Raw genomic sequence first — 14,658 nt, 5'->3', positions numbered from 1 at the left:
GGAGAACCCTGTGCCAGGCCTGGCAGGGAGGGAGGAGGGACAGTTATGGATTCACCCCCACCCTCGTTGTCATGCAGCCTGCAGGCTGACCCAGTCTCCAGCTTTTGTTCTCCTCCTGGAACCCGGGTGTGGGGCTCCCCAGCCCACATTCCCTGGAGACTCAGGTGGCTGCTTCCCAATGTCACCTCCTTAACTCACCCCTGCACTGTAGGCCCCAGGCAGCCAGCACGGGCACTCACCCTCAGACACACAGGTAGAAGCAAGTTTTATTGTAAAATGAGAAACCGATATAAAAAAATGTGATATAAAAGGGGAAGAGGGGAAGAGGGGAAGGGGTGCGGGTGTGGAGTACAGATGTGCCTTTCCAACTGCAGAGGAAATTGATCCTGAGCACTTGGGGGAAGTAAAACAGATCGTGGAAGGTACGGATCCCACACTGGGGATGGGACCCTCCAGGGTGCGGGGTGAGATGTGATCTCCTTTTAGATGGTGAGGTTCCCCGACTTCAGACAGGAGTGGGCCAGGCCAGCAGAGAAGGGATTTAGAAGTTCCCTCCTCTTAACGAGCTGCCCAGTCATACTAGGCACCCCTGAGGGAGCCAAGTCCCAAACACCCGTCATTTCACTACCCCTCACAGTGAGCCCCCTAAGGCAGGCATCATTATCGACATTTTGTCAATGTGGGCAATGAGGTTAGGGACATTTCCTACCTCCCCCAAACGGTCTTCAGAGTAAAGACCTTAAAAGTTAAGCTGAAACATCTCAGCTCCCTCCACCTTCCCTCAAAACGCCGCAGTGCAGGCCGGCTTCTGTAGCGGAGGCCTCAGCCAGAGGAGACGGAATTCTGGGCGTTTCTGAGGCACATCTGTACCAAGCAGAGGTTTAAGCTCCCAACCCCAAAAATTCGCCAGGAAAAGGGGGACCAGGGTGGGGGTGTCAACGGGGGACAGGAAGCAGGGGACGTCATTCGGAGTCAGGTCCCTCTCTCTTGAACATGAGTCTTTTTTTATGGCGGGAGGTAGACTGCCCCTTTTTAGGTTTCAGGTGGCTGTGGAGAGAAGAGGGAAGGGAGGAGATTACACCATCAGAGTGAGAGGTGTAGGGCCTCTCTTCCCACGGCTAGGTTTTGAAGGGCCTCAGGTTGGAACAAGGGGAATTTAAGTGAAATAGTCGCCATTAACTGCAGACATGCTTACTGAGCAGCAGGGGTACTTGTCTGTCTGTATTAAACTCCCAACCTTCCCTTATCCCATTCGACAATGAGGAAACTGAGCTGGATAAGGGGGGGTAACAAAGCCACACAGGACTTGCTAGCTCTCAGCGGGCCGAAGATCTGACCCCACACCCCGGCTCTGCCTGGCACTCCCACGGTTACCAGGCCCCTCCTGGGGACCCCAGATCTGAGATAGAGGTGGCTAGAAACGGCAAGGAAATACCCACGCTCCTAGTGGGGCTGGAGGGGTTCAAGGACCGCTCCACCTGACGCAGGAAAGCGGTCACAGGATTCAACTAGAGGAGGAGTAAAGAACGTCCAGGCAGGGCCCGGGGCCAACGGGAGAACTCAGCCAGCCGTCTGTTACCGTGAAGGCAGGATTACAGTGGAATCCCAGGCCTTCCCGCATAGGACTGCAGGGGGTGGGGCTGAAGGGGGACCCAGGTCACTCACCTGGAGTGAGTCTTGCTTCCACCCGGGTCCTTTCCAGCCAGGACATCGTCCTGTAGCTCTAAGGCTTCATTCAGTTTCCGGAACGTCTCAAAGCGCTCACGCCCACGGATCTGTGGCGGGGAGGAGGGGAAAATGAAGTATTAGGCCAAGTCATAGAACCATTTTCATGCTCTCCTTAACCAATTTTCTTTTGAAAGATGATCCTTTAAAACAGCGGTTCTCAACCTGTGGGTAGTGACCCCTTTGGGGGTCAAATGACCCTTTCACAGGGTTCGCCTAAGACCATCGGAAAACACATATATAATTACATATTGTTTTTGCGATTAATCACTATGCTTTAATTATGTTCAATTTGTAACAATGAAAATACAGCCTGCATATCAGATATTTACATTACGATTCATAACAGTAGCAAAATTATAGTTATGAAGTAGCAACGAAAATAATTTTATGGTTGGGGGTCACCACAACATGAGGAACTGTATTAAAGGGTCGCGGCATTAGGAAGGTTGAGAACCACTACTTTAAAATGTAGTTTATGGTACCAGATGGCATCCTGAAATCAGACATCACCAGGAGCCATTGTTTCTAGGCACCACTGCCCCCTAATGGCAAATGCCCTAATTGCAGGGAAAGCAGCCAGGACGAAAATAGCGTTTTTTTGAATGCTAGACTTGAAACTTAATTTTTTTTTTAAAGTGGCTTAAAACAACACACTTTTATTATCTTCTGTATGTCAGGAATCTGACACAGATCTCATAGGGTTAAAAACCTAGGTGGCAGCAGGTGCATTCTTTTGGAGGCTCTAAAGGAGAATCCATTTCCTTGCTCATCATCCGGATTACTGGCAGAATTCAGTTCCCAGTCGCTGTCATTGCTGGTCACCAGCAGGTGGCTGCTGCCAGCTTCTAGAAGGCACTATGGTTCCTTGGCTGGTAGGGAAGGCAAACCGTTACCTTTACTAAACCTCTCAGGCTTCTTTCTGGCTGGGCCTTAAATAAAGTTCCTTTTCCTCCAACTAATCGTTCAGTGCACGTGTTGAGCCTGAACAAAGGTGCCGATATTTTGCTAGATGCTGGGGCTGCAGAGATGACTCACACATGGTCCTTGCCTTCAAAGTTGGAAGCAACTTCATTCCGGCTCATTACGTTTCTACTAGATACATCCACACGTTCAAGTCGAAACTTAATCTCAAGACCGTGGGTCAAGACCAGAGAAAGGATAGACGGGCCTACCCTCACACCTGCTACATTTACATCTTTTATGCCCTTATCCGATCCCACCAAGTAGGGGCAAGAGACTGCCCATCTTCCTTTCCCAGGCGTGGTACCTGAAGGGTGAAATATTCTTCATCCACTGGCTTCTTTGGCGGAGGAGAGGAGTCAGTGTTGGTGGGCAGTGCTGGGGAAGAGGTAAGGAAGGGTGAGAAGGGTGAATCTGGGCAGAATGACACCCTCTCTCCCTCCTCTACTTCCCCTCGCCCTGCTTGCTTATTACCTCGCTTAGTGCTCCCAGGGGGCTGCTTGGGACTCCCAGGGGGCTGCTTGGGACTCGGCTCCCCCTTCTTGCGGAAATTTTCTTCCTCTGTGCGCCGGTCTCTCCCAGGACAGGCACAAATACGCACCTCAAAGCTGTTGCGTCCCAGCAGATTACCACTACCCGGGCGAGGAGAGGGGAGCAGGAGGCAGTAAGAAGGTGGGCACTACATGTAAACCAGGCCCCACCTACTCCCAACCAGCTTCATCCCATGTGGAGCCGAAGCTCCAGGGCCAGGCCTATGGAGAAGCCACAGGTTAGAGGTTGCAAAGCCGGAGAAAAGAAAACGGGGGAGCAACAAGGAGGTTCTACATATAGGAATGGGAGAGGGAAGGAGAAACGGTGGAGGGGTAGGGCGCAGGGGAGAGACAGGCAGAGGCTAGGGAGGAGCATGCCCGCATAGAGGGTGGTGTGAGTCCCTACTTGGAGTCTTCCAGGGTGATGATGGTGAGGATGGGCCGCCGGTTCATGCCCCCCATGCAGGAGCTGTTACACATGAAGTTGTAGTGAATGGTGGCGTAGTCGGAGCCCACCTGGGAGAAAACAGAGGCCCCAGGTGAGGTCACCCGGCCCTGAAGCCTGTAGCCTCTGTGAGCTACAGTTCCGCAGCTGTGGAATGGCAATAACCCATCTGCTGCTCTGCACACATCCCAGCTGGGCGGCCACTGACAAACCCTTCTAACCTCCCTGCTCCCAGAGACCCCAGTTGCCAAACCAGACCTCAGGCGGCTCATAGGGCACCACCACACTATGTCGAAAAGTGTTGGTGTCATCCAAATACTCGGCACGCAAATTCCCTTCCACCCGGATAAGGTGATGAGGAGGAGCCAGACCTAAGAGCAATTAGGAAAGAATCAGGCACCTGGGGACTCTGGGCCACAGCCCTGTCCCATCTGCAGCCCGACTCTCACCGTCACTATAGTCAGAGCAGCGCTCATGGTGGGGGCAGCGCCGCACAACCTCCGTCATGTGCTCGGACTTCTTGTAGATGGCCATGGCACGGACCCGGGAGCTGAGCGGGGGTGGGGAGCTGACCCACAGCTGCACCGGGCAGGACTTTGCCATCTGGCAAAACAGCTTGTTGAGGACAGGGGAGTACTGTAGGAAAAGGAGAAAGAAGGAACGGGAGGTCAGGGGACAAGCACTGCTTAAGCACCAACTGAAAGCCATGTACTGTGTGGGGAGGGTGGCTAGGGATGGGCAGCGTTGGAGACCTGTGTCCCAGGAGCTAATTTACAAAAGCTAAGGAATGAAAGAGGGCGAAGAGAGAAAGAAAAGTTCCCTGGCCTCAGGAGAGATGCTGAGAGCATGACGCCCAAGGTCAAGGGAGAATTCAACTTTGGGACAGAGGTCAAGGTCACGGACTAAACAGGTAGACTGTAGAAAGACAAGCCAAAGGCTGAGAGAGATTCTAGTGTTCTGAAGAGAAAAACTCAGGGGGATATGGTCAGGCATTGAACTGTCACATGGAAGCCAGCCTCCCAGGGCCACTGACCGTGCAGGTTACAGACTTGGCTGTCCCAGAATGCAGGAATCCTAAACGGAAGCCATAGCTACCAGGATAGGTCTTCGGGGAAGGGACAGAGGATGACAGGGTGCAGGGGGTGGCTGGTGCTGGGATGGCAGCTGCTGGTGCAGGAGTTGCTGCCATATTGGAGGTTTCGTTTGGACCGTTGTCCAGACAGTCTTCGAGGCTGAAGGGCATCCAGTCCAGTCCACCCACAGCCTGGGAGCCCTCAGGATTCTGTGCACGAGGAAAACGAGTTAGAGGGCTAGGTCCCCAGGCTGCTGCCCTGTGGCCCCTGGTCCCTCCCCATCCCTAGTCCTTACCAGATCATTGTTTCCGTGAAGTCTGAAAGACAAGAGCAGAAAGAAAGTCAGTACTGGTTCTCGCTTTCTACAGGCCTCTACTCCTAGGGAGCTGGGGAATGGGGGGAGGGGGGAGTAGGCGGGGGGGGGGGGATGGGCAGTCGTTATCAGAGGGTGGGCAGTGAACACGCCCCTCCCATGAGACCTCTACTCACAAATTCCACAAGTCTGAAAATGTCTCCTGACTCAGAGGGGGGTCTGCGACTTCTGGCTGTTGGTCATCCATTGCAGCTCCCTGGAAGGCAGTGTGGCTGTGGTGGGGGGAGGAACAGTGAGGATCCAGCATGCAACACGCCCAACACTGTATCAGGGTCTGACACATAGGTGTCCCCTGACTTCCTGAGGAGCAGGTCTCGTTTACAACTTCTTTCTTCAAATCCTTTATCACAACCCAGGCTGCTCCTTGCCCACCTCCCACCAGCCTTACTACACACTTGCTTGAGAAAAAAAAACAAAAAAAAACGCAGAGAGGGACTTCCAATCTTGCCACGGATGAATCCACAAGCCTTCCTGGGAACTGTACCTTACTTCTGCCTGCCTTCCTGCTGAGGATGCGGTAACTCTCAGCCCATTCCCGCCATCTGGGGGAAGTCACCTCCCTCGACCCCCTTCATCGCAAAGCTTCCTGAAGGAGTGTATGCTTTCTGACCCCCATGACCAGGCCCCTGCCTGCTTCTCTGATCTCATCTCCCAGCACGCTCCCCTTCCGGGGCTCGGGCTACACTGGCTGCGGCTGCCCTTCAAACACTCCCCAGTTCACCTAACTGTTGGTTCCCTCTGCTGGGAACACTGGCTGTGCCATCACTGCAGACCTCAACTTGAAAACCTCCTCGGGGATATTTCCCAGACCACTCTGCCACCCTCTTAATTCTCATGGCACTCATTAGGTCCAATACCTTTTCTTGGGCATTTGTTTTCTCTAGTTCAGTGGTTCTCAACCTTCTGGCCCTTTAAATACAGTTCCTCATGTTGTGGTGACCCCCAACCATAAAATTATTTTCGTTGCTACTTCATAACTGTAATGTTGCTACTGCTATGAATCGTAATGTAAATATCTGATAGGCAGGATGGTCGTAGGCGACCCCTGTGAAAGGGTCGTTTGACCGCCAAAGGGGTCGCGACCCACAGGTTGAGAACCGCTGCTCTAGTTGCATATAAACATCCTCAGGACAGGGAAGTTATCTTGTTCATCATAGTATTGGAATAACGCCTTGCACCTGGTCGAGCTCACTGGCAACTAAATGAATTGTCTGGAGTAAGATGCTTACTTCATTACAGGTTAATCTTCAGGTACAGATTTTAGGTAACAAAAATCATGCAACTAGGAGGCTGGCAAAGGACCACCTGCCAGAACTCCCAAAACTGATGGGGGATAACTATGTGCCTGCAAGGAGCAAGGCAAGAGGGGGTGGCGAAGGAGTGGCCAGTGGGACCTGGGGGAGAAGTACCAGGGTCCCTCATCAGTGATCACAAAAACTTTTTTTTTTAATCTATTTTTATTGATTTCAGAGAGGACGGGAGAGGGAGAGATAGAAACATCAATGATAAGAGAGAATCATCGATTGGCTGCCTCCTGCACGCCCCCTACTGGGGATCAAGCCCGCAACCTGGGCATGTGCCCTTGACTGGAATCGAACCCGGGACCCTTCAGTCCACAAGCTGCCGCTCTATCCACTGAGCCAAACCAGCTAGAGCCACAAAAACTTTTGAGACTTTTATGGAAGGGAGCTCATAAGTAAAAATCTCTAGATTTCCCTAGCTGGTTTGGTTCGGTGGATAGAGCGTCAGCGGAGGACTGAAGGATCCCAGGTTCGATTCTGGTCAGGGCACATGCAAGAAGCAATCAATCGATGTTTCTCTCTTTCTCTGTCTCTCCTGCTCTCGAAAAATCAATGGAAAAATATCCTCGGGTGATGATTAAGAAAAAATTAAAAAAATAGTAGTAGTAGTCTACATAGTAAGAGCTTAACAAATGCTTCTATTTGTATGATAGTTCCATTTTATTTGTTCTATATTATTATTCTAGAGTGAGAACTCTGATTGTGAGTGGATGAGACTTTTGTGGTACTGCCCCATTAACGCTGGTCCACCTCCTTCAGGGAACTCAGTTCAGTAAACATGCCAGCGGGGGCTGACCTGGGATGCTGGGCCCAAGGTGTCAGTCCCACTGGGTAGCAACTAAACTCTCAATGCTTCTTAAAAAAAGCAGGTACAACCCAGCTGGCGTGACTCAGTGGTTGAGCACCTAGCTATGATCCAGGAGGTCCCGGTTCAATTCCCAGTCAGGGCACATGCCCGGGGTTATGGGCTTGATCCTCAGTGTGGACATGCAGGAGGCAGCTGATCAATGATTCTCTTATCATTGATGTTTCTGTCTCCCTCCCCCTTCTCCACACAAAAGTCAATAATAAAAAATATACATATAAAAAAAGCAGGCACAGGTATCCTAGGAAACCTTTTGGGAGTGGGTACTTCCTAGGGGCATGTGCAGGAGGAGGCCAGGACACTAAAATTGTCAGAAGCTGAACCAGACCTTCCAGAGGTTGAGGAGGATGTTTACACAGGCAGTCTCAGTGGGGAGGCGATGGACTCAGGACTACAAGGGCAGGTCAGACGACTACCCTAACAATGGCTGCTGCTCATAGGTCCAATGCTTTCAGTGGCTCATCCCTTTAATCCTCCCAAAAAGCCAAGATAGGTATCATCACCAGCTGAGGGAACTAAAGTTACAGGCATTAAGCCAGCCAAGCTCAGAAAGCTCTCCAGGGGGACGGCCAGGGGCTAGAACCTACGAAGCCAGAGGCTACAGGCAAACTCTAAATCAGTGGTTCTCAACCTTCCTAATGCCACGACCCTTTAATACAGTTCCTCATGTTGTGGTGACCCCCAATTTCATTGTGACAAATTGAACAGAAAGCATAGTGATTAATCACAAAAACAATATGTGATTATATATGTCTTTTCCGATGGTCTTAGGTGACCCCTGTGAAAAGGTTGTTCTATCCCCAGGTTGAGAACCGCTGCTCTAAATAACTGTGCTCCCAAGGCTTCATCCAGCGCCTGGTGTAAAAAAATTTGATTCTGGAAGACACACATTGTACTGCTTAGCAAGACCACTGCCAGTTAGGCTCCTAGGAAAATGGCTGTTTGGGCGCAGCAGGAATCCTGCACAAAAACTCATGTCAGTGTTGTCCCTAATGGCAGGTGACAAGGAACGTTACTACCCATCAGTAGGAAATGGCTAAAGTGCTATTTTTGTTAATCCTCACCCAAGGATATTTTCCCATTGACTTTTAGAGAGTGGAAGGGAGGGGGTGAGACAGAGAAACATTGACTGGCTGCCTCCTGCATGCGCCTGCCTGGACCTGGAACCTGCAACCAAGGTGGGTGCCCTTGATGGGAACTGAACCCGAGACCCTTCAGTCCTCGGGTGGAAACTCAATCCACTGAGCAAAACCAGCTAGGGCTATTATTATTTTTTAATCTTTACCTGAGGATATGTGGTGTGTTTTTTAAATTGATTTTAGAGAAAGAGGAAGGGAGAAACATCGATGTGAGAGAAACATGGATTCATGGCCTCCCGTGAGTACCGACAGTAGGTATGTGCCCTGACTGGGAATTGAACTTGCAACCTTTTGCTGTATGGGACTAAGCTCCAATTAACTGAGCCACTGGGCCAGGGCAGGAATGGCTAATTAAATGTGATATACTCGCTCACAAGAGAAACTCAGTACAGAGTTTATGAAAATGAATTTTCTGTATGTGTAACTTGATATAACTCAGAAACATGTTGAGTGAAAAATACAATTTGCTAGAAAAAAGCAAAACACGGTAATGTAAGTAGTTTATGCACATTAAAAATACAAAACAACTATTTATTGCTTAAAATCATATGTATGTTAAAATCTGAAAGACAGGCAAAAAGAATAAATTCACAAAACTATGATGTCTCCGAGAGGGTATATGTTTGCTCATGGGGCTGTGAATTGTAGCTTTATTAACAAAGAAAAATGAAATAAAGAGCTTACCCATACATTAGTTGTGCAATTAAAACATGGATACAAAAAAGACAAAATTATTATTTGGTGGAAATGAGTGTTGTTATTCTCGTACTTGTCTGCATTTTTCCAAAATAAGAAAATCTAAAAAAAGAAAAATAACCTCTTTCCCAGATTCACTTTGGGGCCTTGGTAGAAAATCATTTGACTACACTTATGTGTCTTTTCCTGGGCTGGACTCTTCGCTGGTTATCCTCTTGTAGCTTTAATCTTTAACTTTGTACTACTCTTTCATTTTGGAATCCGCTTGTGAATTCCTACAAAAAGCCTGCTAGGATACATACATACATACATATATATGTTTTTGTTAATGTCAGAAAGAGGAAGGGAAACATCAATAATGAAATACGTAGAATCATTGATTGGCTGCCTCCTACTGAGGATTGAGCCAGAAACCCGGGCATGTGCTCTGACCGGAAATCGAACCCATGATCTCCTGGCTTATAGGTCGATGCTGAACCACACTGACCAGGCATCAGCAATATTTTGTAGTTTATAATACAGAGCTTTTGCCCATCACTTGTTAAATTACTCCTGAATATGCCATGTTTTGGGTGCTATTTTAAAATTCATTTTTCGAGCTCAGATTCAATGGTTGCTATTATACAGAAATACAATTTATTTATATTGCCTTTGAAACTTGTGATCCTGTTATAATCACTTGTTAGTTCTGATGATTTAAAATAATTTTCTATTAAGATTTTTTTGTGTATACAATCATGCCATTTGTGAGTAAAACAGTTTTATTTCCTTTCCAATAATAACGTTTACTTATTTTTTTAAAAAATATTTTTATTGGTCTCAGAAAGGAAGGGAGAGGGAAAGAGAGAAACATCAATGATGAGTCATTGATTGCTGCCTCTTGCATGTCCCACACTGGGGAGCAAGCCCACAACTTGGGCATGTACCCTGAACGGGACTCGAACCCTGACCTCCCGGTTCATAGGTTGATGCCCAACCACTGAGCCACACTGGCCGGGCTACTTATTTTTCTTGCCTGTATAATGCTGAAGTGGCGAGAGTGGAATCCTTTACTAGTTCCTGATCTTAGAGGAAAAGCATTAAGCCTGTCACTATCCTATATAATAAAAGCCTACTATGCTAAGGCCACTCAACCACTTGCTATGACATGTACTGACCACCAGGGGGCAGACGCTCAATACAGGAGCTGCACCTGGTGGTCAGTATGCTCCCACAGGAGGAGCACCGCTCAGCCAGACGCTGGGCTCATGGCTGGCAAGCATAGCAGCACTAAAGACTCTTGGACTGTGAGAGGGCACAGGCCAGGCTGAGGGAACCCCCTCCCATGCACAAATTTTGTGCACCAGGCCTCTAGTTATGTATAGTGCTAATGGTAACTTGATTAGGGTTGACCTTTATCAGACTGAGGAAGTTTCCTGTTTTTAGTTTGCTGGGAGGTCGGTTTTTCTTTAAGGGTTCTATTCCCGGTCAGGGCACATACCTGGTTATGGGCTTGATCCCCAGTAGGGGACGTGCAGGAGGCAGCCAATCGATGATGTTTCTCTCTCTATCCCTCTCCCTCTAAAAATCAATAAAAACATATTTTAAATAATCACAAAGAGCTGTTGCATATTGTCATCTGCTTCTTATGCATCTGTTAAAGTGATTATTGGATTTTAAAGAATAGTTTATTGATTTTTAAATAGAGAGGAAGCAAGAGAAACATTGATGTGTGAGAATGCAACATTGATTTGCTGCCTCCTGCGTGCCCCCTCTCCCCCCCACAAATTGGGATTGAGCCAGAACCCAGGCATGTGCCCTGAACGGGAATCAAACCAGCACTTTCAGTGCATGAGATGGAGCCCAAGCAACTGGGCCACACCGGCCAGGGCCATCATAGGGTTTTTAATCCATCAATCTGCTAACATGGCACATTACACTGATTTTTGAATGTTAAATCAACACTGCAGTCAGGGATAAACTTCACTTGGTCATTTTTGTATATTATCAGGTTTGATTTGCTAAAATTTGTAAGATTTTGCACATATATGCTAACAGGAATATTGGTCTAATTTTCTTTTCTTGTAACATCCTTGATTTGGGCTTGTTATCAAGATTATCCTCGTCTCACAAAAATGAGTTGGACGTCACCTCCTTTATAATTACAGATTGGTAGTGTTTCTTCGCCAAATGTTTGAAGCTAAGGTAGGGAACCAAAGTTTCCCCACCCAAAGCTTCCTTTTTTTGGGATATTGATTTTAAGCTGTTTATTAAGAAACAAAAGGCTCAGAACTTTTGACCCTAACCCTTGTCTGTCCAAGAGATTCAAACAGAAACACCTGCTTCAGGAAGGAGATCTTAGAATGTTCTCCTTAGCCTAATTTGAACTAAGCATGGTGAATAAGGAGGCTTCAGGAAGGGGCCTGTTAGCTAGAAAGATACTGGCTGTGTTCCGTTATCTCAGAGTTGCCTCGCAGGAAAATTCTTGCTGTATGTTCCGCCTCATGGATGTTCCACTCTTCCAGATTCACCCATTCTCACTTATGAAACGTAATACCCCGCCTCCTCTTTCTCCAAAGTGTTTTATGTGAATTCCCCATGCACATATATTAAATCTTTGATTTTTCTTCTGTTAATCTGTCTCTGTTAATTTAATTATTAGTCTAGCTAGAACTTAGAAGATGAGAGAGGAAAGGTATTAATTTTAGAATTTTTGGGGGGCTTAAAATAATAGAACTTTATCGTCTCATAGTTCTGGAAGCCAGAGGCCCAGAATCAAGATGTTGGCAGAGCTGTTTCCTCCTAGAGGCTCTAGGGAGAATGTGTTCAATACCTCTCTTCTAATTGCTGGTGGTCTCCGACAATCCTTGGTGTTCCTTGACTTGTAGATGCATCCCTCCCATCTCTGTTTTCATCCATCACATGGCCTTCTCCCTGTGTGTGTCTGAGGTATTAATATTTTTTTAGGCCCCACCAAGAATAAAACAGACAGAAAAGAGCATTAAGACAGCAGACTTAAACCCAAACCTCACAAGAATTGCATTAAATGTAAATGGACCAAACACTTCAATTAAAAGCAGTTTGGTGGGAGAAAATAACCCCAACCAAGAAACAGCTCAAGAGGCCATCAAAATGAGAAGAATCCAATGTCATATACTAAATAAAAAAAGTATCAAAATACTGATACTCTACCAATACATGCAATAATAGGGATGAGTTTCACAAAAATCATGCTGAAGCCTGACACAAAGAAGCACAATACTGTTATGACTCCATTTATATTAAGTTCTCTAAACAGAAGTAAAAAATAAAGGGGGGGGGGGGGGGTCAGAGAATACACTGGGAAGAGGCATGAGAAACTTCTGGGACGATGACACTATTCCATATTGAAAGGCGTTACACGGTGGTTAGATGCCAAGACTCATGTCATCGCAGTGGGTATGAACGCGGCCTCAATTTATTAAAAGCACACTGGGTACGCGCAGCGCCTGGTTTTTAGCAGGTGCGTCGTCAGCGACTGGAAAAGCATGACCGCACATTGAGGGGTGACGATGCGGGGGAAACGGTTAAGCTTGGGGTTGCGGGGCTCTGCCTCTTGCGGGCAGCAACTAGCCAGGACCTGCGCGCTGCGCTCGGGACCGCGGGCCGCCCCTTCCGCTTTCACGACGTTCAGTCTGCGTCCCGAGTCGGAATGGTTTAGTCCAAACCGCATACAAGTTGTTTCTCCGCCACAAATTAACCGTCGTTACACTCTTTCATCGTTTAATTCTCAAACGTACTCACTCGCGAAAATACCCAGGGGTTGCCCTGCGCACACTTAAAAACAGACAAACGAACGAACAAACAGATAAAACCCTTCCCGCGCAATGGTAGCGCCCGCCCAGACGGTAGGCGCCCAGGCCGGAGCACACCATTCAGAGAGGGGGAGGGGTAGACATCTGCATCAAAACAAAGACACGCCCGTCCTCCCTGCAAGCCGTGATTAAGTGGTCCAGGAAGAAAAAATAAAAAATAGAGGAGGGGGTTATCAGCTTCCCTCCACAGGCTATCGGAACCAGCTTAAAAGGCATTTTCTCTCTTTCTCGTTCCCTTCCATCGGGTAAATATGAGCTGCACCAAAGGAAGAAACCGGAAGTGGCCCTGCAAGTGGCAGACATGTAAAAGTAGAGCCAAACAATAACAGGGCTTCCGGGCCTCTCAGACCCGGATAAAGCGCGCGGGTTTCGCGGGCAAACCTCTCCTTTCGCATTCCCCACTTCCACGACTGACAGTATTTGATTGGATTTTCTTCGTCTAGCAGAGCCGGTTGGAAAATTTGTTCCAGGGAGGACAAAGGTCCGGAAGTTATGGGACCTGCCTTAGCAGCGTGGGCGCTCAGATCGCCCCGAATAATCATTTCAGGATGCACCCGAGATTTCACTAGGGTACTGTGGGCTCTAAAATCTAGAGCCGGCAACATAATTTGATGAACAAGAATAGATCCAGAGACAAATGGCAAGGGGCGGGGGGGGTTAGAGAGCAACCAAAGGGCTGGTTTGCATGCACATTAGCATAGTGTTTCTGTGGACAGAAACACTAGGGCAATGGGGGCATGCCCGGGGTGGGAAGGGCTGGGGGTGGGGGTGGGGGTGGTGTCAATCGGGGAAAAAGGAGACATGTAAAACTTTAGACAATAAATAAAAAAATAAAATCTAGAGCCGGGAGTTCCAGACCGTGTTACTTAACGATTCCCCGCTCCCGGCCCTGGCATGGGGACAGGAATGGGTGGGTGGGGAAGAACCCCTTAGGCCAGCGGAAAGTTCCCCCAAGTTCCACTCCCCCGCCCAGGTGTTCAGGTTCCCAACATCCTCATTATCTACACCCAGACCTGCCAACATAGCCGCCAGCCAAGCTTCTCCTCTCCCCCGAACCCCCGGCCAAATCGCCAGGTCCCCGGCACCCCACCTCCCTCGCCGAAAATACCCGGGGTCGAGAGCTCCTGGACTCAGAGAGGACTTATCACACTGCCAAGAGCTTACCTGAGTTTCGGGGAGCGTCTCACCGTCCTGGGAAGCACGCTCCGAGGCCGGAAGCCGGGCGACCCCGGGGGCCCAGGGAACACCTGTGTCCAGGACCGTGGCTTTGGACTTTTGAGCTCAAAACTTTTAGCGCCAGTCCGAGCACATGGGAGGGGGAAATCCCAATCCCAGCAACCCCTGCGAGACTACTGGCACAAAGCTGGACAGCCATGACAAGTAAGGGCAAGCAATGTGCCGGCGGGCGGAGGCTGCTGGAAAGGAGAGGTGGGGAGTCAGGATTGCGCTGTATTGGTGCCGTAGTTACCGACATTTTGCGATGGGGAAGTCAGACGAGCCAACGTCGTGATGACAGAATTGGTGGAAACCATTTTGGAAGGCTCCTGCCATTGTATCCAATTGGAAGGTGGAAGGAAGAAAGCCTTTGTACTTGCCGTTCCCTCTGCCTGGAATACCTCCCTCCCAGATAGTTGGGTATTTCTTCTCAGCTAAAGGGTCACCTTTTGGGAAGGCTTTTAAGACCCCCATCCAATGTATTTCCCCTAATACTCTAC

The 14,658-nt window shown here is 48.6% G+C and overlaps 1 protein-coding gene across 4 annotated transcripts; it reads right to left on the bottom strand.

Annotated features, from left to right (window-relative positions):
* Positions 1-248: 248 nt before the first annotated feature.
* Positions 249-14,243, bottom strand: TP53 (tumor protein p53). 4 transcript variants are annotated; one of them, XM_059668744.1, is made up of 11 exons: positions 14,108-14,243; positions 5,226-5,321; positions 5,032-5,122; positions 4,697-4,945; positions 4,113-4,299; positions 3,922-4,034; positions 3,625-3,734; positions 3,163-3,320; positions 2,996-3,066; positions 1,666-1,775; positions 249-1,047 (listed from the first exon to the last, which is right to left on the bottom strand). In XM_059668744.1, the coding sequence occupies exons 2-11, from the start codon at positions 5,294-5,296 to the stop codon at positions 963-965; spliced, it is 1,245 nt and encodes a 414-aa protein (XP_059524727.1). In that variant the 5' UTR covers positions 5,297-5,321; positions 14,108-14,243; the 3' UTR covers positions 249-962. The 4 variants fall into 4 exon arrangements, with proteins under 4 accessions (XP_059524727.1, XP_059524728.1, XP_059524725.1 ...); XM_059668745.1 differs by having other exon boundaries at positions 5,032-5,053; XM_059668742.1 differs by lacking the exon at positions 14,108-14,243 and adding an exon at positions 11,923-12,017.
* Positions 14,244-14,658: the final 415 nt, after the last annotated feature.

Source organism: Myotis daubentonii, chromosome 16 (assembly GCF_963259705.1).
Source record: "Myotis daubentonii chromosome 16, mMyoDau2.1, whole genome shotgun sequence".
In the NCBI taxonomy this organism is placed as follows: Eukaryota; Metazoa; Chordata; class Mammalia; order Chiroptera; family Vespertilionidae; genus Myotis; species Myotis daubentonii.
This window is presented reverse-complemented; position numbering and strand designations above follow the sequence as displayed.